Genomic DNA, 22,279 nt, shown 5'->3' with positions numbered 1-22,279 from the left:
TTTGCCTTTTGGAGGGTAATTGGGGTTAAGTAACTTGCCCAAGGTTACATGGCTAGTTTTTTTGTGTGGGTGTTAAGTGTGTGGGGCCAGAACCAAACTCCGGTTCTCCCGACTCTGGGGCCAGCGTTTTACTCTCTGTGCCACTTAGCCGCCCCGATTAACTCATTTCTAATACCTCTATCAAAATAGAGCCTTAGAAATCCATTAGATTATATTAACTAGACCATATAAACACTTATTTTTAAAAAGTAACTTCAGAGTGGTGAAGTGTTTCCACAAATGCATATCACCATTGTGTACTATCTAGGTTATTTTTGTTAGTGCTGTTGTTTTTTAACTAGACTTTTGATTTTATCAGTACATGGAGTTCCTAGTGAGGAACTCTATACCAATGTATATCCAAAATTTCCTGGGGCATTTAGAGGTTAAGTGACTTACCCAGGGTCACACATCCAGTATTGACAGACACCAGAATTGAACTCAGTCCTTCCTGACTCTGAGGTCCACACTGTCTCTTCTATGCCATGCTGCTATCTATGTAATAGTTCAAACTATTTTATCATTATTATTATTTTCCCTTAGGATTTCTTGTTGCAACAAACAATGTTAAGAATAAAGGATCCAAAAAAGTCACTGGATTTCTACACGAGGATTCTTGGAATGACGTAAGTAAAATATATGCTACATATATGAAAAAATTAGAAAATATATAAATATATTTTCAAAATTGGCCTTGTAACTAGGGAGTGGGAGTGAGAGAGATATTCGGGAACCTGTATTAAAAATCTAGTAGAAATCTACTTTAGAATTTAATGGCTTAGTGTTCAAAGGTAGACTTTGAATGATGAATGTTCCTTTGCCCTCTCTCCTACCCAGAATGTGAGAATATGAACACAGTTTCTCTGACTTCTCTTTCCACTTTGCAACCAGCAAAATTGAAAAAGAAATAATTACTCTATTTAAACCCTACTATCATCATAACAGAACCACTTCCAGGGGCTAGTCTCTTATGATTTTTCATGTTTACCTTTTTATTTTTCTTGACTCCTTTGTGGTTACACTTCACAGTTTCTGTGTAAGTGTGGTCTTTTCATCAGGAATGCTTGGAAATCCTCTATTTCATCAAAGTCAGTCAGTAAACATTCATTAAGTGCTTACTGTGTGACAACCAGGAGTACAAAGGAAAGGTAAAAGATAGTCCCCAATCTAAAAGAGCTCTCGGTCTAATGGGGGAGATAACATGCAAACAACTGTGTACAGACAAGTTGTATACAAGATAAATAGGAAATCATCAAGAGAAGGAACGAATTAGAATTAAGAGGGATTAAGAAAGGCTTCTTGTAGAAGGTGGGATTTTAGCTGGGACTTAAAAGAAGCAAAGGAAGCCAGGAAGCAGAAATGAGGAGGGAGGGAATTTTATTCGTGAAAGACAGCCACAGAAAATACCTGGAGTCGGAAGATGGAATACCTTCTTCAAGGGAAAATAAGGAGGCTTGAAGAATATATATGTAGGGGGCGGGGAGTGCAGAGAGTTGGAGATAGGTTATAAAAGGGTTTGAACAGCAAATAGGGCTTTATATCCTAGAGGTGATAGGGAGACACTGGAATTTATTATGTCGGGGGGAGGCTAGATACAACATAATTGCACTTTTGCTTTAGGAAAATCACTTTTACAGCAGAGTGGAAAAGTCTTGAAACTGGCAGACCAACCAGCAGGCTGTTACAAAAGTCCAGGTGTGAAATGATGAGGGTCTGCACCAGAATGGTGGTAGTGTCAGAAGAGAAAAGGAGGTATATTTAAAGAGATGTTAAAAAAGGTAAAATCCACAGGCCTTGGCAACCGATTGGATATGGGTGATAGAGGAGTCAAGGATGAAACCCAGATTTTGAGCCTGGTGGATTAGAGGATGGTGACACTCTCAACAGTGACAGGGGAGTTGGATGAGATGTGTCTCCATTTTTCCCCTGTAGGATTATATTTACTTTTGCTGCATAAGTTATTTTTGGTTGTAAACCTATATCCTTTGCTTTCTAGAGTATCATATTCTAAGCACTCTGATCCTTTATAGTGGTGGCTGCTAAATCATGTGTGATTCTGACTAATTCCTTGGTACTTGAATTCTTTCTTCCTGACTGCTTACAGTATGTTTTGTTTTTTTAATTTGGAAGCTCCTAAATTTGGTGTAGTGCTCCCAGGAGTTTTTATTTGGGGATTTCTTTTAGGAGGTAACCAGTGAATTCTTTCTGTTTACACTTTGTCCTCTGATTCTAAGAAATCTGGCCAGTTTTCTTTTAAGATCTCTTGAAATAGGGGGTCTAGACTCTTTGTTTTTGTTGTGGCTTTCAGGAAATAAAGTGATTCTTACATTTTTTTCTCCTCAATTTATTTTCCAGGTCAATTTTTTTTTATCAGATAGCTTAAATTTCTTTCTGTATTTTTTTTCCCAGTCTTTTGACTTTATTTTAATGTTTCTTCTTGTCTCGTGGAGTCATTGGCTTCTATTTGGTCCATTCCAATTTGCAATATTTTGTACCTCTTGTAACAAGCTGTAACTCCCTGTCTAATGCTTTCTTCCATAGTTCTTATTTCTTTTCCATTTTTTCCCTCATGGTCTTATTTCATTTATTTTAAAATTTTAACTTTTTTTTTTTTTTTACCTCTTGCTTCCTCTCTTCTAGGAGTTTGAGCTAATTTGTATTCAAGCTATGTTTTTCTTTGAGGTATTGCTTATAGATATTTTGGAGTCATTTTTTTCTTGTGGATTTGTGATTTGAGCTTCCCTGTCACCATAATAGCTTTTTATTGTGCGATTCTTCTTTTGTTTACACATTCTTCCAGCCTGTTTCCTGACTTCAGACTTTATTAGTGCCAGGCTCTTTATACTTCTGGGGGGGCGGGGGAGGCGGGGAGGGAGGAGGGAAGGTCTGGGCTGGTCCTACTTCTGCTGTCTTGGAGTATTGAGTGTTGTGTTATTCCAGGATCTCAGGAGCAGCTCAGGCTGGGGACCTGTAAGCTTTCAGTGCTTGCACAATGATCTGATCTAGATCACGTCTGAGCCCTGCAATTTCCTGTCCTGGATTTTGGTGTGAGCCAAAGGACTGGACTTACATTATTTGCAGTACCAGTGGACTTTCTCTGGATTCAGCCATTGTTATCTAGCTGGAAAGCTGTGCTGGTACAGAGTGACAGAATTGTAAGCTCCCCTTTGGTTTGGGATTCCTGCTCTAGTTATTCCACTGCAGGATACAGACTGGCTGAAGGCTGGAAATGAGACCTTACTCTACTCCTGGGGTGTGGGCCACACAGCTGCTGCTTGCTTCTCTCTCAGTATACCATCCAGAAACAACAACCTCTCCTAACCCTGGAATGCCACCCCAAGGTGCAGATCTCCTCCATGACTTAGAACGGGGAAGTTGTCAACAGACTTGCCAATTGATACCTTTCCCTACACTATACAAGTGTAAGCTCCTTTGTACTGGACCTGGGGCCTCCTTTTGCCCTGCGACAAAGCCTTGTCATGCACTGGAATGCTCTACAGTGTTCTTCTGGCCAGATCCTGGCCCAAACCTCTCCAGCGGTCTCCTGGATCACACTCAACTTTTGTGCTTAGATTTTCCCGTCAGGATTTGGTCTGGTGCATTTTCTGTATCAGTTTGGAAGGGTTCTATGGAAAGGGTGAGGGAGATCACTGTACTTCTTGCTACTCCACCATCTTGGCTCCACACTTCTGTCTGCTTTTTAAAAAGTGTGTTGCTGAGCAGATCCAAGGTGGTAGAGAGAAACCAGGAGGTTGCTTGAGCTCTCCCCAGTTTCCTTCAGAAACAACATTAAATCAAGCCTCTACATAGATTCTGGAATGGCAGAACTCACAGATGGAGTGAAACAATTTTCCAGCTTAAGATAATTTAGAAGGGTTTCAGGAAAGGTCTGTTTCACTTGGGTAAAATGGGAATGTGGCCCAGCACAGGCAGTGTCTGGGCAAGCCAGTGGGAGACTCTTAGCCACAGTGCAGATCAGTAATGAAGGTCCCTGGGACCTGGCAGGCGAGCTGTGAGGATTCCAGCCCCAGCACAGAAGGCAAACTGCGATCCCAGGAACCCTGGCACAGGAGATGCGACTAGACCAGGCCATCTCACTGCAGCCACAAGCCTCTGAGGCACTGGTACCATGACCAGCTCCCTAACCCCCAGCATAAGAAGCTTGGCACAGTGCACTGTGCCTCAGGATCAGAACTCAACTTTAAAAGTCACAAAATAAACTAATAAATGAGTAAGAAACAGAAAAGAACCTTGCCCATAAAAAGCTACTATAGCAACAGGGAAGATCAAATCACAAACACAAAAAAGGACACTATCAAAAGGCCTACATGTGAAGCCTCAGAGGGGAATATGAATTGGTCCCAGACCCCAAAAATCCTCTTGGAAGAGCTCAAAAGGAATTTTTAAAATAAAGTGAGCAAGGTAGAAGAAAAATTGGGGGAAAAAAGGGAGTTATGCAGGAGAATTATGAAAAAAGAGTCAACAGCTTGGAAAAGGAAGCACAAAAATTAACTGAAAAAAACAACTCCTTGAAAAATAGAATTAACTCAATGGGGGGGTAGGGGGCAGAATCTATTGAAGAAAACAACTCCTCTAAAAGTAGAATTGGCCAAATGGAAAAGGAGGTACAAAAGCTAACTGAAGAAAATAATTCCTTAAAAATTAGAATTGGGCAGATGGAAACTAATCACTCTGAGACATCAAGAATCAGTCAAACAAAATCAAAAGAATGAAAAAAATAGAAGAAAATGTAAAGTACCTTGTTGGAAAAACAACTAACCTGGAAAATAGATCCAGAAGAATTTAAAAATTATTGGACTAGGCAGCTAGGTGGCGCTGTGAATGGAACAGGGGCTCTGGAGTCAGGAGGACCTGAGTTCAAATCTGCCCTCAAACACTTAACACTTACTAGCTGTGTGACCTTGAGCAAGTCATTTAACCCCAATTACTCTACCTTCTCCCTTCCAAAAAGACAAAAAAAAAAGAATTATTGGACCACTGACAACCAGGATGGGGGGTGGGGGTGGGAAGAGGGGAGCCTGGACAGCATCTTTCAAGAAATTATCAAGGAACACTGTCCTGATGTCCTAAAACCAATGGATAAAATAGTCATTGAAAGAATCCACCAATCACTTCCTGAAAGAGATCCAAAAATGAACACTCCAAGGACTAGTATAGCCAAATTCCAAAATTATCAGGTGAGGGAGAAAATACTGTAAGCAGCTAGAAAGAAATACTTCAAATGTCAAGGAGCCACAGTCATCATTACTTAGGACTTAGCAGCTTCTACATTAAAGGTCCAGAGGGTTTGGAATATGATATTCCAGAAGGCAGAAGAGCTTGGATTACAACCAAGAATCAGTTATCCAGCAAAATTGAGCATAATCTTTCAGGGAAAAAGATGGATATTCAGTGAAATAGGGGACTTTCAAATTTTCCTGATGAATCAAGACTAGAAACAAACAGAAAATTTGATCTTCAAATATAAGACTCAAGAGAAGCATAAAAATGTAGACAGTAAAGAAAAAAACATGTTATTTAATATGATGAAACTCTTTATTTACATCACTGCACAGGAAGATGATACTTGTAACTCTTGAGAACTATATCTCTGTGTGTGGTGTTTGTCCTTTGTTCTCAAAGAGGACCATGACATCAGGGAGATGATGACATGACTTGCAATTGACTGATTTGAGTGAGGGAGGTCTGTGCAAAGTCACCATCCCCAATCTTCTCCAGAGCCATGAATGTCCAGTGGCCTGATATTGATCAGTATCATCCTGGGCCAGTGGGAGACCTTGGCCCTTTTAAGCTAAGGTCTTTTAAAGTTCTCACTTTGAGTGAGGCAAGACCTATTCAGTGAATAAGCCTCTTTAAAGAAGTGAGTCAAGCAATGGCCCCTTTAATAAAAAAAATTACTAATAAATCAAACTGGGAGGGGAAGACCCTCAGGCTTGATGGCTAGAAGAGAAACAGTTACGGTTTACATTCACTCTGAGCCAGGAGTGCCCAAAAAACAACCCATTGGGTGGTGCTTGGGCAGGGACCAATCTATGAGATCCAGAGTGAATAGAAATCTAGCTAATAAACCCCAGGTTAACTAGGTAGCTTTAGGCCAACAAAGTGTACCTTCCTTTGAACAGAACACCCTCAGGTAAGGGGAGAGGAAAGGAGAGAGAAGGTGAGGGGAGTGGAGGAGTTGCCCAACTGGAAGTGGCCAGCTGAATGCCCGTTGTATCTCTGATAGGACAGTTAGAAGGGATATACATAGAGGGTGTGGATATAAGATGACTTTGATGTGAGGATGTAAAAAAATTAGTGGGGGGAAAAGGATTGTACTGGGAAAAGAAAGGGGGAGGCAGAATAGAGTGTATTACATCTCATGAAGAAGCACAAAAGACCTATTACAGTAAAAGGAAAGAAGGGAGGGGGTGAGCATTGTTTGAACCTTACTCTCATTGGATTTGGCTTAAAGAGGGAATAACATATACACTCAGTTTGATATAGAAGTAAGTAGGAGAGGGAAGGAGAAAGAAAAGGTGGAGAGGGAGGTGCTGATAAAAGGGAGGGCAGATTGAGGGAAGTGGTGGTCAGAAGCAAAACACTGGTGAGGTGGAAAATACACAGTAATCATAACTATGAATGTGAATGGGATGAACTTTCCCATAAAACAGAAGTAGGTAACAGAGTGAATTAAAACCATAATCCTACAATATGTTGTTTACAAGAAACACATTTAAAGCAGAGGGATTCACACAGAATAAAGGTAAAAGACTGGAGCAGAATATATGTTATGCTACAGCTGAAGTGAAAAAAAGCAGAGCTAGCAATTCTGGTCTCAGACAAAGCAAAAGTAAAAATAGATTTAATTAAAAGAGATAAGGAAGGAAACTACATCTTGCTAAAAGGTACCATAGAAAACAAAGTAATAACAATACTAAACATATATGTACCAAGTAGTATAGCATTCAGATTCTTAGAGAAGATAGGTGAGTTATAGGAAGAAATAGACAGCAAAACTATACTAGTAGGGGACCTCGGCCTCTCCCTCCCAGAACCAGATACATCTAACCACAAAATAAACAAGAAGGAAGTTAAGAAGGTGAAAAGTTATCTAACTTAGTTAAAAAGTTAACTAACTATCTATGTTAGAACTGGAGAAAATTGAATGGGGATAGAAAGGAATATACCTTTTTCTCAGTAGGACATGGCACCTCCACAAAAACTGACTGTGTATTTGTGCATAAAAACCTCACAATCAAATGCAGAAAGGCAGAAATATTAAATGCCTTCTTCTCAGATCACAATGCAATAAAAATTACGTGTAATAAAGGACAATGGAAAGATAGATTAAAAACTAATTTGAAATTTAATAATCTAATCCTAAAGAATGGGTGGGTCAAACAACAGTTTATACAAACAGTCAATAACTTCATCCAACAGAATGACAATAATGAGACAACATACCAAAAGCTTAGCAAGGAGAATGCACTTTTCCCATAAGAAAATTAATAGAATTAAGTGAGCTAGAATGGTTTTATAGTTTTGTCTCCTAGTATTTTGCTATCATTTCAGCCAATTTTCTCTTATTACATTTTCCTTGGATATGGGAGAACAGTTAGGTACTATTTTTTGGCACCTGATTCAAGCCCCCTCATCCCTCACCTAGATTGGTAGAATAAATAGCCTCCTTAATGATCTCTGTGATGCCCCTGTATCCATCTTCCATACAGCTGCCAAATTAATATTCCTGCAGTTTAGATCTAACTGGCTTCCAGTTACTTCTAGGATAAAATACAGACTCCTGTTTGACTCTCTAAAGTTGTGCTCCAGCCCCATTTTTCCAGACGCTCTTCATTTTTTTTCTCACATATTCTACTTTCCAGACAAACTTCCTGATTCTCTTTCCCTCCTTTGGAACCTTGTGCCATGCCTGGAATGCCCTTCTTCTCTGCCTCATGGAATCCCTCGTTCCCTGCAAGTCTCAACTCCAATAACATCTCCTACAAGAAGCCTTTCATATTAGCACTCCCTTCTCTTCCAGTTTCTTTGTATTTACTTGGCATATATCTTATATTCAGTTCCCTGTGTGTAAATGTTTTTTTCTCCCTATAGAATGTAAGGTTTTTGAAAGCAGGGACTTGTCTTTCTCTATCCCTAGCACCCAGCTAAATTAAATTGTATTGGGTAGGACTCTTTCACACACTAGAGAATGCTTTTTAAATCTTATTAGTATGGTGTAGTTGATAGACAGCTTGCCTTGGAACCCAGAGGATTTGTCGTCAAGTGCTTTCTCTGACACATACTCTCTGTGTGACCCTGGGCAAGATGCTTAACTTCTCAGTATCTAGGCCAGTGATATCAAACTCAAATAGAAAAGGAGGGCCACTCAGTGTATTGACTTAGAAAACCATCTAACATCATTATCTGTGTTGTATTATGTTAAATATTTGCTAATCATATTTTAATCTGGCTCCTCTGGTATGTTTGCCAGCCCTACTAGGCGACTCTATAATTTACAGAGAAGGTACAAGCCTGCATCAGTAAAGGGGGTTCCCTCACCTGGGCAAATCACAGGTCTAATCCCTACCCTATACCTACTTTTGTTGTTCAGTTGTTTCAGTCATGTCCAACTCTTCATGATGCCATTTGGGGTTTTCTTGGCAAAGATCCTAGAGTGGTTTGCCATTTCCTTCTCTATCTCATTTTACAGATGAGGAAACTGATGCAAATAGGATTAAGTGACTAGACACAGCTAATAAGTGTCTGAGGCCAGATTTGAACTCAGGTCTTCCTTACCCCAGATTTTATCCACTGTGCCATCTAGCTGCCCAATACCTACTTGAATAGCCTTAATTCCTTTAGTATTTCCTTACGGGACCTATCTCAAGTCAAGATAGCAAGCATTTATTTAGTGTTTACTATATGCAAGGCACTGTCTTCCAAACCTTTGATCATTTTCTTGGTTTTCTTTTGAACTTTCATGAAATTCTCGGTGCCTATTAGGCCAATACCCCAAAGGTCAAATAAATAACAAAAGGATGCATATGTACCAAAATATTTATAGCAGCTTTTTTTTTTCATGGTGGCATAAATCTGGAAACTAAAGGACTGTCCATCAAGTTGGGAAATAAACTGAGCAATTTATATCGTATGAATATAATCAGTGCAGTGATTCCAGAAGCCTGATGATAAAGCACACTTCCCATATCCTGTTAGATGTGAAGACAAAAGGTGAAGAATGGGACAAACATTTTCAGACAGCCAATGTGGGAATTTTTTTTCTTGAATATGCATGTTTATTACAAAGGATTTCTTTTTTTTTTTTTTCAATGTGAAGGGAGGATAGGAGGGAGAGAAGTTATATTCTCTTCCTTCCCCCAAAAGGAAAGAAACAAAATAGGATCATTAAAGTATTTTTAATGCACAGACAAGAATAAAAAGACCAGAAGTAAAAACAGATAACAAGATGACTTTGAAAGCTAAATATTTTATTTATTTTGTGCTTAAAAATAAAGGCAGGCTGTATGTAGTAAAGATCTTCAGTTCTGTGTACAGCCCTTCAGCTCTGCTTTGTACACAGAAATGCTCATTTTACTTGCTCTTTTTTAAGTCAGAATAAAATAAGGGGAAGCCTACATTGACTTTCAGGCCTTTTGTCCTAGGAAAAATTTGCCCTCATAGCTATTCACCCATTATGGTACTAAAATAGTTTCCATTGTGTAAATCTGTATTTGTATCAGTGTGTCCCTCTCTTTCAAGCGAGGAAGTTGTATTGATGAATAAATTTACTTAGCATTTTCAAGTCAAGAAATGTAATATTAAGGAGAGCTTTGGTTAACAAAAAGAATAAGAAAGTTCTTAATTTCCAGGGAGTTCCATTTTTGTAACTCCCCCTGCCAAAAGAATTGCTGATCCTAAAATATCAATGGGTGAAATAACCTGGATTTTTAATTTTTCCTAAGGTGAAAAAACTGGCCATTTCCTGTGCCTTTCTTCTCTCCCCAAATTCCTGTTTGCAAGCCCCATAACTATTATGCTTGTTAAGGTCTTCTGAGTCTGATTTATGTCTCTCTGTATGTACGTGGAAATGTGTGGTCATATTGATGATCTGTATCTCAAAAAATATTTTGTCAAACTTCAGGGACCACGGACATATTGTGCAAATATATTATTCTAACTGGGTTCACATTGGGAACTCTTGATAAGGCTTATTGGCATTTCTTATTTTATCATAAAGAAAGAGCAGATATGTTAGAACCAACTTGGTCAAAGATAAAATCAATAGATGAAGACCCCAACTATGAACATTCCTAAATAAACATTAATCCTAATAAAAAGGAGTTAATGGCTTTTTGTTTTTAAGAATTAAAATAATGATGATTCCTTAATACTTTGATTATTTTTAGATTTGTTTTTTGAAATGTATTTAGTTTAGGTTTCTTTGGGGAATTTAAAAAGTGCTTTTGCTGATAACTGGATTTTTATGATATTTTCACAAAAGAACCATTCACACTATTTTGTTGTTTTGTCTTGTTTTTTGAAGATTCAGTGTAATTGTCTTTCTTCTGTCCTGTCTTCTAATATCAGACTACTCCAAAAATATGATTTTACCAGTATGAAATTTTCACTCTACTTCTTGGCCTATGAAGACAAAAATGACATCCCAAAAGATAAAAGTGAAAGAACAGCTTGGACATTTTCCAGAAAAGCTACACTTGAGTTAACACAGTGAGTATGAGTTTTTAGGTCTTATTATAGGGATTTGTCTCATACTGGTCTTCTGTACTAAGGTCCTCTTCATAATATCATAGGGGAAAAGTAATGCTATCTACATGGGCATTTGACAGTGAAGAACTAATAAGCAGGGGAACCTAAAAGAGGAGGTTCAGTCCTGTATCTCATTCTTACAAAGAGGGAAAAACTGGTTGTTGGGGTTTAGAATAATGGGAACCTTGGAGAGAAGTGACTCAGTCCCAGAGTTTGTGTAGTAGAGAAGAGGAAAGCCCAACATGCTCTGACATGCTTTCTTGATTCTGAGAGAGCAGAAAAGAGGCAGATGCAGGAAGGATGAGAACTTCTCAAGAGCAAAATCCTGACAAACAAAGAGACAGTTTCAGTTGGGAATGAGGAAGCAGAATGGAGGGCGTCTGAAGTAACCAATGTGGATACAAAGAGTTAGATCTTTCAGAGGAAGAGGATGCTTTCCAGAGGGAAAGCACTAGCTCTGGCACCAAAGGACCTGTGTTTTGACCCTGATTCTGAGACTTGCTTCTTCAAGACCTGGGGTAAATTCTCCCTGGGACTCAGTCTCCTGTAAAACGGGGGGGGGGGGGGGGAAGGGTGGTGTTGTTTGAAGAGATGGTCTCTGACAACCATTCCAACTCAAAATATATGATGCTGTCTGTGCAGAGGATATAAACAAAGGCAGATTAATAGAGGATCACTACGAAAGGACTCGGTACATAAATAGTATCATGAAAGCCAAAAGTCAGAATAAGCCAAAGCTGGTGAGAAAAAGCGAAGTCCATTGAGGGAAAGAGAATTAAAGGAGGGAGAAGACTGTTGTATGAGTGAATGGCAAGGCAATAACCAATAACTGAAGGAAGGCAGACCCATTCCAATCTTATTTTGTTTGTCTGTCCTCTGCTGAGGAGAGCAGCATTTGTGTAAGAAAGACCGGGCTGAGAAAGGCTAGTAGGGAATGCACACCCAGGAAGACTAAGGATAGAATAATTACTGAAAGCTCTGAGCTGTCCTTGATGAATCCCAAGTCTCCTGACCTGGATGAACTCAGTCCCCAGTGCTGACAGTTCTGGTGCAATGAGATGGAACAATGAGCCACTGTTGGAGAGCCTTGAGAAATGAAGCCCAGTAGGGGCCCCAGAGCCCTGGGGAGGGGGCAGATGTCTCAGTCTCAAAAAAAAAGAGGAGAGGATGGGAGGGTGGGGAAGAGACAAGGAGCTTGGCTTTGATACATGCCTGGCCAGATTCTGTGACATATTATTGAAGAAGTAAGTGAATATCTCAAAAAGCACACTTGGCTATGTCAAAAATCTTGCTTAAGCGGTGAACAGAATCTTGCCGTGACTAAACCCCCTGCGGCAGGAGTCCCTAAACCTTTCATGCCCTTGCAGTGAAATAATTTTTGAGTGTACACCCACAACCAATTTGTGAAATATTTATGAATTCTAGACATGTACTGTTACACTAATTACATAGGCTATAAGAAAATATAAAATTTAAAAGCTTGAAATAGTATTTGATCCTAAAGTCAATAGGGAGACACTGGAGTTTATTGGGAATGATACAGTTGGCCTACATTTTAGGAAAATAGCTTTAGCACCTGGTAGAAAATGAACTAAGAAAAGGAGAAACTTTTAAGGAAGGAATATCAGTTGATCCCTGCTCTAGGACAGTGGTCTCCAGTATATTCTGGACCAACACATTGCATTAGTCTAGGAGAGAGGTTAGGAGTGATGGGTATGGAATAAAGAGAAGTAGACAGATGTAAGAGATGTTGTGCAGGGAGAGATGAAAAGATTCAGCATCTGTTTGGATGCCCTGCACAAGGAAAGACTTATGTGAACCAGTGCAAAGTGAAGTAAATAAGCAAAATGAGGTAAAACTATGCATGGAGTCACAACAATGTGAATAAAAGAATAAAGTCAAACCAAACATTGTGCAGAATCATACTGACCTAGTTTGGCCCTGGAGAACAGATGAGAAAAGGCACCTCCCTTCCTCCATGTGACTGGAAAAGGGGGTCTATGGCTCTGGAATGTTGCATATATTTTCTGGCAGTTGATGTATTATTTACCTTTGCTGAACTATGTTTTTTTTTTGTTTCTGTTATGAGGGCGGGATAGTTGGGTAGATAGCTGATATATTGGGAAATAAAATGTGATGTAAAAACAAAGTGTATGTGCTTTGGAATCTCATTCTCTGTGACCAAAAGCATTCTTCATTTTGCAGTAGCTTAATAAATGAGGCAATTGTTTGATATTATAGTATTTCAAAAAGCTTTCTTTTAAAAAATTTTCACCCTGAAATATTTATATTTTTCTTTCTTCTGCAGCAACTGGGGCACTGAAGATGATGAGAATCAGGCTTACCATAATGGAAATTCAGACCCTCGGGGATTTGGTATGTTTGCATGTTCATATGTAATATTTATGCTTATGTGGTTATTTTTTAGTGTGAATAAATTTTTGATTGGTGTCATTCTCTTCAGTTTATACAAAACTAATTAGCGTAAGTAGGACATTCATTGATAATACAATTATTTTTATTCTCCATATGCATTCTCATCTTTAGGAGTTACCCATTGTTATTGCTTCTGCCTAGACTTTAGATTTGCTTCATTGGAACAGATTCACTTTGGAATCCACATCATATTTTCAACAGATTTTTAAAAGTTCTGATTGCCAATATCATGTCATGGTTCTAATAATTGGACCACTCTGTCTTGAGCTAAATCTTCCCATTAAAATCACAGGATTCATTTTTCCTTCTTAAAGTCAGTAGAATCTTAAACCAACTAAATAAATTTCCTAATTAATTCTTTTTGGTAGTAAACCATATGCATTGATTGAGTAAAAAGAATACCACGAATCAATCAATCAATCACCAAGCATTTAAGTACCTATCATGTACCAGTCCCTGTGCTAGATCAATGCTAGGGATTAATACAACGAAGGAGAACATTTCTGTTCTCAAGAAACTTAAATTGTAACAGAACTTAACGTTATGTATACATACACAACACACACACACACACACACACACACAGTCACACAGAATAAATATAAGGTAATTATCACTTGCTAGCCTTCCCTGGCTTTCTTCAAGTCCAGGTAAAATCTCATTTTCCATGGGAAATCTTTCCCAACCCCTCTTAATTCTAGTACCTTCCCTCTTTTACTTATTTCGTTTTTCCTGTATATAGCTTATTGTCTCCCCCGTTTAAATTGTAAGCTCCTTGAGGGCAGGGGCTCTCTTGGGCTTCTTTTTGTATCCCCAGCTCTTAGCACAGCTTCTGACACATAATAGACACTCAGTAAATGTTATTGAATGACTTGAGGGTGATTAGGAAAGGCTTTATCTAGACCATGGTGCTTGAGTTCCACTTTGAAGGAAAGGAAGGATTCTGTGAGGCAAAGGTGAGGAGGAACACGTTCCCAGGCATGGGCATTGTCCAGGGCAAAGGTTCAGGAAGGAGATAATACATTGTTTTTGAGGAACAGAGAAACCCAGTTGGGTGAATTTCACAGCACAGGAAAGGAGGGGAAGGGCAATGAGCCTGGAAAGACAGGTTTGAAAGAGCTTTTAAAAGCTCTCATCTCATGGAACCTGTAACCCACTCAGAACGATGCATAAGTCAAAATAACTTATTATTGTCAGCCAGCTAAATAGCATTTGTTCTTTTAACCCAAACCAAGTTGATTCAGTCAGTTTTTGAATACTGTATATTTCATATGAAATGGATTTTTATTACTTCTCTCTAACAGTATTGGGAGGTAGTGTGATAATAGTGAGAAGAACATCCGAGTTTGAACTCAGGGAACCTGGGTTCCTCTTTTGACCCTGACACTTGGGACAAGTCTCTCCATCTCTCTAGGATTCTGCTCTTTCTTCTCTAGAATGAGGAGGTTGCCTTTTAACAGAAGATGTAGAATAATGCGTATATTTTTTAAAGCAGCCAGTGTGGGAATTGGTCTTGTTTGATTATGCATATTTGTTGCAAAGACTTTGTCCTTTTTTTTCCTTCAAACAAATGGGAATGGAGGTGGGGGATAGGAATATGTAAGCAAAAAGAAAAGGAAGAAAAGATGGTCATTAAGATATCCTTTTTAAAAGAATGTAACAAAAGAATGAAAAACTAGGGAAAATCAGATATGCAGAAGAGCTTTGGAAGTTACAGGTTGGATTTAGTGTATTATTATATTTTAAAAGAAAAGCGAACTCTACAAATTAATAGAAAACCACAGTTTTATAATAAAAGCTAGCATTATAAAGCACTTCAAGATTTGTAAAGCATTTACATATTTCACCTCATTTTTTTCATTATAACAAATCTGTGAGGTAGGTGCTATTATTAACCGATTTTACAGAGAAGGAAACTGAGGCTTATAGAGGTTAAGAGACTTGCCTAGGCTCATATGGTTATTAAGTATCTTAAGTAAGGATTTGAATTGAGGTCTTCTTGACCTCAAACCCAGTGCTATCCATTGCACCACCTAGCTGCCAGTTTCAAGTATAATTTTTCTTCTCTTTATCTGAAAATGCCCATTTTATTTGTTGTTTAAGTTCACAATAGTAATAAAGAAATTTTTAAAAAGTAAAATGAGAGAGTTGAACTGAATTACTTTTTGGAACTCTTCTAGCTCTAAATCTGTGGTCTCACTTTGCTGTGTTATTTTTTTTTCTGGTCCCACAGGCCACATAGGAATTGCTGTTCCTGATATACAAAGTGCTTGTAAAAGATTTGAGGAATTAGGAGTAAAATTTGTTAAGAAACTTGATGAAGGTAAGTCTTCCTCACACTTTCCTTCATTTTAAATATGTATTTAAACAAGGTCTGCCTGTTTCAGAAGCATCTTTGTCTATTGTTCACATCCAAAGCTTTATATAGTATTTCCATGGCCTTGGAAAGGTATGTGCTTTAAAATTTGCATTTTGCTGTGATTCTTGTTTTAAATCGTTTAAATCATTAAACTTGTTTGCTTAGCACTTCATGGAGAGCACCTCGCATACATGGTTCTGGCTTTATTCAAATTCACATTGCACAAATTCAACTTGATGTGTATTTGTTAACGATACTGTACAGCACCATTTTCTCACACAGCTTGGTGCTCCATGGCCTCCCCACCCAGTACCTTAACACACACAGAAACCTTAAAAAAAAAAAAGGTTTTTTTTAAAGCATCTAAATAAAAGTCAAAGAGATGTTGAAACAGCCAAAACTGTATATGGAAGATGCTTTCTGTAAGGTGCTAAGCAAACCATGTGTTGGGCCCCCTCTCCATGGGTTCATGTGTGGTCCCCTTCCTGTTTCCTTCCTTCTCTTCCCCATGTGTGCGGTGGATTTGCATTACGTAAAAATTGCTTTATGTAGAGGTCTGTGGAACTATCGCCTTACATAAATTAAAAACTTTGTATAGTAACTACTTCTTAATAAATACTTGAGGGTGGCCAGGTGGCTCAGCAAGTAAGAGAACCGGTCCCAGTGTTGGGGTGACCTGGGAATCGAATCTGGGCTCTGATACTTAGCACCATACCCAGAAATAACTGGCCTTGTAACCTTGAGCAAATTACTTAACCCCAGTTGCTTTAAAAAAAAAAAATACTTGAAGATTGAATTGGATTAGAATGGAGTCTTACTAAACTAGAGGTATTCTCTACTGGTGCAGGTGAAAACTGTAAAATATTCACTAACCATTCAGTCAGTGAGTCCCTTTTGCCTTTGAAGTTCAAAGAAGTCAAATCGGAATGCACATTTATTTAGCATCACTGGACAGATTACAAAGAGTTACTCCCCAGTAAGTTTGTGGGGGAAAATACAGCTCTGAGCATTAGTAGCACTTGCAGAGAGCTTTGGGCTTAGAATTGAAGAATCCTTGGTTTTAGGCCTAACCAGAAACCATATGACAGAAGGAGTCCTGGATTCAAAGTCAGAAAACCTTGACTCTGCTGTGCTGCGTGATGTCATTGGGACCTGGAGCCAGTACCTTCTCTAGACTTGTTTCCACTGCAGTATAACAAGAAGGGGGTGTTCTAGATGATCTCCAAGGTTCTTCTAGCTCTGGAATTCTAGGTTTCCCTGGCCTTGCTCCTTGGATTCCCCTGCCTCTCTTTTGTCCCTTTCAGTACAATGCTCTCTAATTGGTCAGCTGATAGGGAATTTAAAATAAAAAGAAGAAATTTCAACACTCAGCAGTGTGACTATAGTGGAAAGGCTAATTGCCTCTGGAATCAGAGGGCCTGCTCATCCACAGACCCATGTCACTGAGGTGGCAGGTGAGTCATTTCGCTTCCCTAGATAAATTTTGTCATCTATAAAATGAGAAGGTTGGTTCCAACAGCCTCTGAGGTCCCTATAGCCCTGGACACGCGCTCCTGTGATCAGAGCTGCTGCCATTTCTTTAACAGTTTGTTTTCATAGGGTTCTTTTCCAGCCATGTGCTTGAGCTCAGACTTTCTGAGGAGGGCATGCTCTCAGATAACAGTGTAATTCTGTCCAAAGTGCGATGGGAATTCCATGTTTGAGACCTTAAATGTTAAATTTTTTTTCTTAATGATTTAGTAGTAAATGTTTTACTTTCTCCCCACCCAGGCAAAATGAAAGGACTGGCATTTATTCAAGATCCTGATGGCTACTGGATTGAAATTCTGAATCCTGCTCAAATGATAGCCCTCACTTAGTTTGGCCAGAACGCTACAGTTTTGAGATTTCTTTAGAAGACATTTTGAAAACAAGAATGTGATTCAAGGTTGCTTAGACTAAAGGAAGAATGCAGTATTTACATAGTCCTTTCTCCACTTCAGATTTGTTCTTTGGTTCTATTCGTGACCCATTTTTGGCTGTATTTTGCATTTACTGTTCATGTTTTAAAGCACTATGTCTCCCACTAGTTGAAATACTATAGTTCCAGCTCTGTCCTTGAATGTAGTCATGCATCTTTGCCTTTTATGTAATAATTAGTACAATTCCTCCTCAGAGGCCAATTTTAAATTAGCCTTTTATGCTTCCTGAACATCACTTCTCTTTGCCTTTTAACTTTTGTTTAACCATCATTTTCAAAAAAGCATTTAATGTGGTTGTGTTGTGATGTCTTCTGAGATTTAAATGCCCTAGAAATAACTTTTCACAATGGAGAATAAAGGAAGATGCACACCTTGAAATTTAATGTGAACTACAAATGGAAAAATTGGAGAATTTAGTATAAAGTATTCATTATGTTCAGGTAGATGCCTTGAGATGCAACTTCTTAAAATCCCATCACGTTGATAAGGATGCTAGTGTGAAAGTATTTTTAAAGTCATAGAAGCTTTTTGAGATAAGTGGAAACTTTATTCTGTTTAAGGTATTTTCATGTAATCGAGATCTCAGTGATTAATTTTTTTAAAGCTGTACTTTTGAGATCATGCATCTGAAATTAGAACCTTAAAATACATCATGATAAGTCTTCTACACTGAAATCAACCATTAGATAAAGCGGATATTTTTTTCTTCTACTCATGGTCAGATTCTTCATAAAGAACTTCTTCAGCATCGTTAGGCTGGTCTTCATGCTACAGACATTATCTACCAACAAGGCCAATATTTAAAGTCTTTCCTTCTTACCACTGGAACTACCTAAGCTTATGTTTTACTGGTATAGACTTCTGGAAGCCAGAGTTGCTTCCACACCAAAATAAAGAATTAGAATAAAAGGCTACTTATGTTATATTGGTTGTAAATCACATTCAATGATCTCTCAACACAAAATTTAATTAATGCAGCAACTGCTAATTAGCAAACCCTCTGCTAAATATACTTCCCTATAAAACTGACATCCATTCAATCTGTTTTTAAAATATTGCTGGTCTTTATATTCATTATGGCCCTATAATACAAAAATTCAATTTCATTTAGCAACAGACATTTTGCAAAATGTAATCAAACCCTGTGGGCTATTCCAGTAATGATTGCACTCATCTCACATGTCCAATCTATTGTCAGATCTTGATATTCCCACCTTTACAGTAACTAGTATATATCTGCCTTCCTCCATTTGCATACCCACAATCCTCATTCAAGCCCTCATCACCTCTCACCTAGACTATTGAAGCTGCTTTCTGGTTAGTCTCCCTGCCTAAGTTCTTTCTCTCTTCCAATCCATCCTCTCTTTAGCTGCCAGAGTGGTTGTTTTTTTTTTTTTCTCAATTGTTGGTCTGACGCTGCTCAGTGAGCTCGAGTGGCTCTTTATTACCTCTAGGATAAAATTGACTTTTTAAAACCCTTCAAAACTTAGCTGCTCTACCAACTTCCAGATATTCTGACAGTTCCCCAAACATGTCCCCCTTGCCTGTGCATTTGCCTTAGCTTTCCCCCTCACCTGGAATGTCTATCTCCTTACCTGTGCCTCTTAGTTTACTTAACTACTTTAAGACTTTCTGAAATTTCACTTAGTCCAAGAGGTTTTTCCCATTTCATCCATCTTATACCTTCTTTTCTGAGATTACATGTACTCTCTTTGTCTTGGTTCTACCTAGTAGTTTACTTATCTCCCCATAGAATGTAAGCTTCCTGAAGGCAGGGACTGTGATTTTTGCATTTAGAATCGTGACTGGCATGTAGTAAGCATTTAATAAATGCTTCTTGACTTGCTGGAAGCACTTTACAATGGCTGTTTGGGCTGAATAGATCTATTGAGTAAATTTTGAATTAAAGTTTAATTTCAAATGAAATTTCATTGACTTTTTTTAGTACATTTTTTTCTTTCTTGCCAGAGTTATATATGAACACTTTAAGTATAATTGCCTTTGGTGAATATAGTATTTATCACGCTTTATGTAAAAATGGTTTGGCAATAGTAGGTGCTCTTGAACTCGAGTTTTTTCTCTCAGGAGCATATACTTCAGGAGGGAGAATTCACTATGCCTATTCCTGAAATTCCTAAAGTCTTTACAACATGTAAGGGCTGGAAAGTTCAGAATACTTGATATTTTCAAAATGATTGAATATTCCTGCGGTTGCCAAAATTGATGGGCAAGAGAAAAAAGAAGTGAGAAATATGGAATGTGGTAGAGATTGGAGAGTAAATGGTTTAAGTTAGAGATCAAAAAGAATGGCTAAATATGCAAAGGAATGTAGGGAGGGACAGAATTTCATATATTAGGAACTGTTGAAATAGGAGGAAGTTTGTCATAAACAATACCTCTACCTCAGTTTTCTTTAAAAAAAAAATTTCCTTTGATTTAACAGCCACCATAATTCTGGTACCAGATTCAGTTCAGTAAAAGTTGCTAATCACTTCAGAGGTAGGTACTGTTGGTGATAAAAATGAAGAATAAGTACTCTGACAAATACGATAGACTAGGAAGAAGCAGTACAGCCCAGCTCTTTCCAGCAACTCCAGAAAAGGTAAAGGAAGAGCCCAAGGGCTGGTTATTGTTCAGGTGTGACCAACTCATCACCCCATTTGGGAGTTTCTTGGCAAAGATACTTCAGTAGTTTGCCACTTCCTTCTCCAGCTCATTTTATAGGTGAGGAAATGGGTATGTGGGGTTAAGTGACTTGCTCAAGGTCACATAGCTTAATAGTTCAGACACAGAGTCTGAAGCCAAATTTGAATTCAGATCTCCCTGATTTACAGACCTGTTGCTATCTACCACCTAGCTGCCCTGGAGCATCAGGGTAGTGACTGGGAAATCCAAAAAGAAACCACAAGTGGGTCATGTTTCTAGCTGAGGAGTTCAGAATGAAGGAGACAGGCCTGCAGTCCCTAGGGAGAAGGTTCCGCCAGGAGGACCTCTGCAGAGCCTGCTAGGGCAGAAAGTAGACTGGGGCCTATGGAGCCATGTGCCAAAGGCTAAGGATTCAGCGCATAGTAGACCCAAGGCCATGTTCTGCGCAAGGAGCAGAAATGTGAGCCAACCATCACCTGTGTGGCTCTGTCCCAGGATTAGAGCTGCAGTTTCAATCCACAGACTGCAATGGGGCTTATAGCCAAGTAATCTTAAGTGAGGAGTTCAGCATCAAGGATGATGTTACAATTCAATTGCAATGCACCTGGAGAACTTTTTAGGTAGTTGAAGAGCTGGAGCAAGCTAGCTAGTCAACTGGTATGCCAACCAGGAACAAGCCTTCTGTTGTGGCACCCAAACACAAAGCAGGTTCAGAAGCTTGCAAAGTTCAGGGCAACCTAGGTAGGTCAATGGATCAAGCACTGCATCTGGAGTTAGGAAGATCTGAGTTCAAATGTGGCATTGGACACTTAGCTCTGTGATCCTGGGCAAGCCACTTAACTTTTTTGCCTAAGTTTTCTCATATATAAAATGGGGATAATGGCACATTTTCTCTAGGGCTGTTGTGAGGATCAAATGAGATAACTATAAAGTGCTTAGTATTCTGCCTGGCACATAGTAAGCACTTGATAAATATTAGCTATTAGACTAGGAGGGCACTGTCCTCCTAGACCAGGCTGCTTGGGGCACACTGAAAGTTTGTAGATCCTCTGCTTTAAGCACTTGTGAAATCCTTAAAGAACACAGCACCTAGAGAAAACAACAGCAAGACCTGAAGAATATAAAATCAGCATCAAACAAGGCCCAGACAGAACTGTACACAGTTTGACCTGAATACAAAATTATTATTCAGGAAATTATGCTAGAAAAGATGAGTAACAAAAAAGACCCAAAATAAAGAACTGTTACAGAGCCAGGGATGTTCAAGATACAAATCTAGAAGAGAACAGCTTGAAGCAAAGTGTCAGAAGAAAAACACCTTAGACAAGGTTAACAAATTCCTGGAAGAGATGAAGGAAGTTTAAAAATCAAATTATAAATTAAATGAGATCTCTTTAGGAAAGAACTGGAAAATAAATGAGAGTACTAGAGGAAAAAAATGGAAGAACATTTAATAGCTTAGTATAGAAGTTACAAAACCTCAACAAAGTAATAAATTCCCTGAAAATTAGAACAAATCAAACAAATTAATGACTCCATGAGACAGCAAAAAAATATTAAAACAAAAGACTAATAGAAGAAAACAATATGCCTAATATAAAAAGCAATTGACCTAGAAAAAAACAGGCAAGGAGAAAAGAATCCAAGTTACTGGGCTGCTCGAAAGCCATGATCTGGGGGGAAAAAAAAGGCTTTCTACCTTTTTTCTTTTTTTCTTGGAGGGTAATTGGGGTTAAGTGACTTGCCCAAGGTCACACAGCTAGTAAGTGTTAAGTGTCTGGGCCAGATTTGAACTCAGGTCCTCCTAACTCCAAGGCTGGTGCTCTATTCACTGCCACCTAGTCACTGCCTTTCTACCCTTTTTCAAGAAATGAATGGCAACTGCCCAGATCTATTAGAACCAGATGACAAAATGAAAATAGAAATCGTATATCTCCTTCTAAAAGACATTGCAAAATAAAATTCCCCAGAATGCCATAACCAATATCCAGAGCTTTCACATTTAAAAAAAAAAAGTACTACAAATTTCCAAAAAGAAAATTCAACTACCAAAGAGTCACAGTCAGGA

At 38.6% G+C, this 22,279-nt stretch overlaps 1 protein-coding gene across 1 annotated transcript in view; it reads left to right on the top strand.

Moving 5' to 3' along the window:
* GLO1 (glyoxalase I) overlaps positions 1–19,491 on the top strand; it is a 22,993-nt gene extending 3,502 nt beyond the window's left edge. Inside the window, exons 2-6 of the mRNA XM_069073610.1 lie at positions 583–665; positions 10,630–10,770; positions 13,118–13,185; positions 15,479–15,568; positions 17,375–19,491. Coding sequence (XP_068929711.1) covers positions 583–665; positions 10,630–10,770; positions 13,118–13,185; positions 15,479–15,568; positions 17,375–17,463 — 471 coding nt within the window. The 3' untranslated portion in view covers positions 17,464–19,491. The remainder of the gene's footprint in view (positions 1–582; positions 666–10,629; positions 10,771–13,117; positions 13,186–15,478; positions 15,569–17,374) is intronic.
* Positions 19,492–22,279: the final 2,788 nt, after the last annotated feature.

This window comes from Petaurus breviceps, unplaced genomic scaffold, assembly GCF_028583685.1.
Source record: "Petaurus breviceps papuanus isolate PSGF00001 unplaced genomic scaffold, PetGlider_PUasm1.0 90865, whole genome shotgun sequence".
In the NCBI taxonomy this organism is placed as follows: domain Eukaryota; kingdom Metazoa; phylum Chordata; class Mammalia; order Diprotodontia; family Petauridae; genus Petaurus; species Petaurus breviceps.
This window is presented reverse-complemented; position numbering and strand designations above follow the sequence as displayed.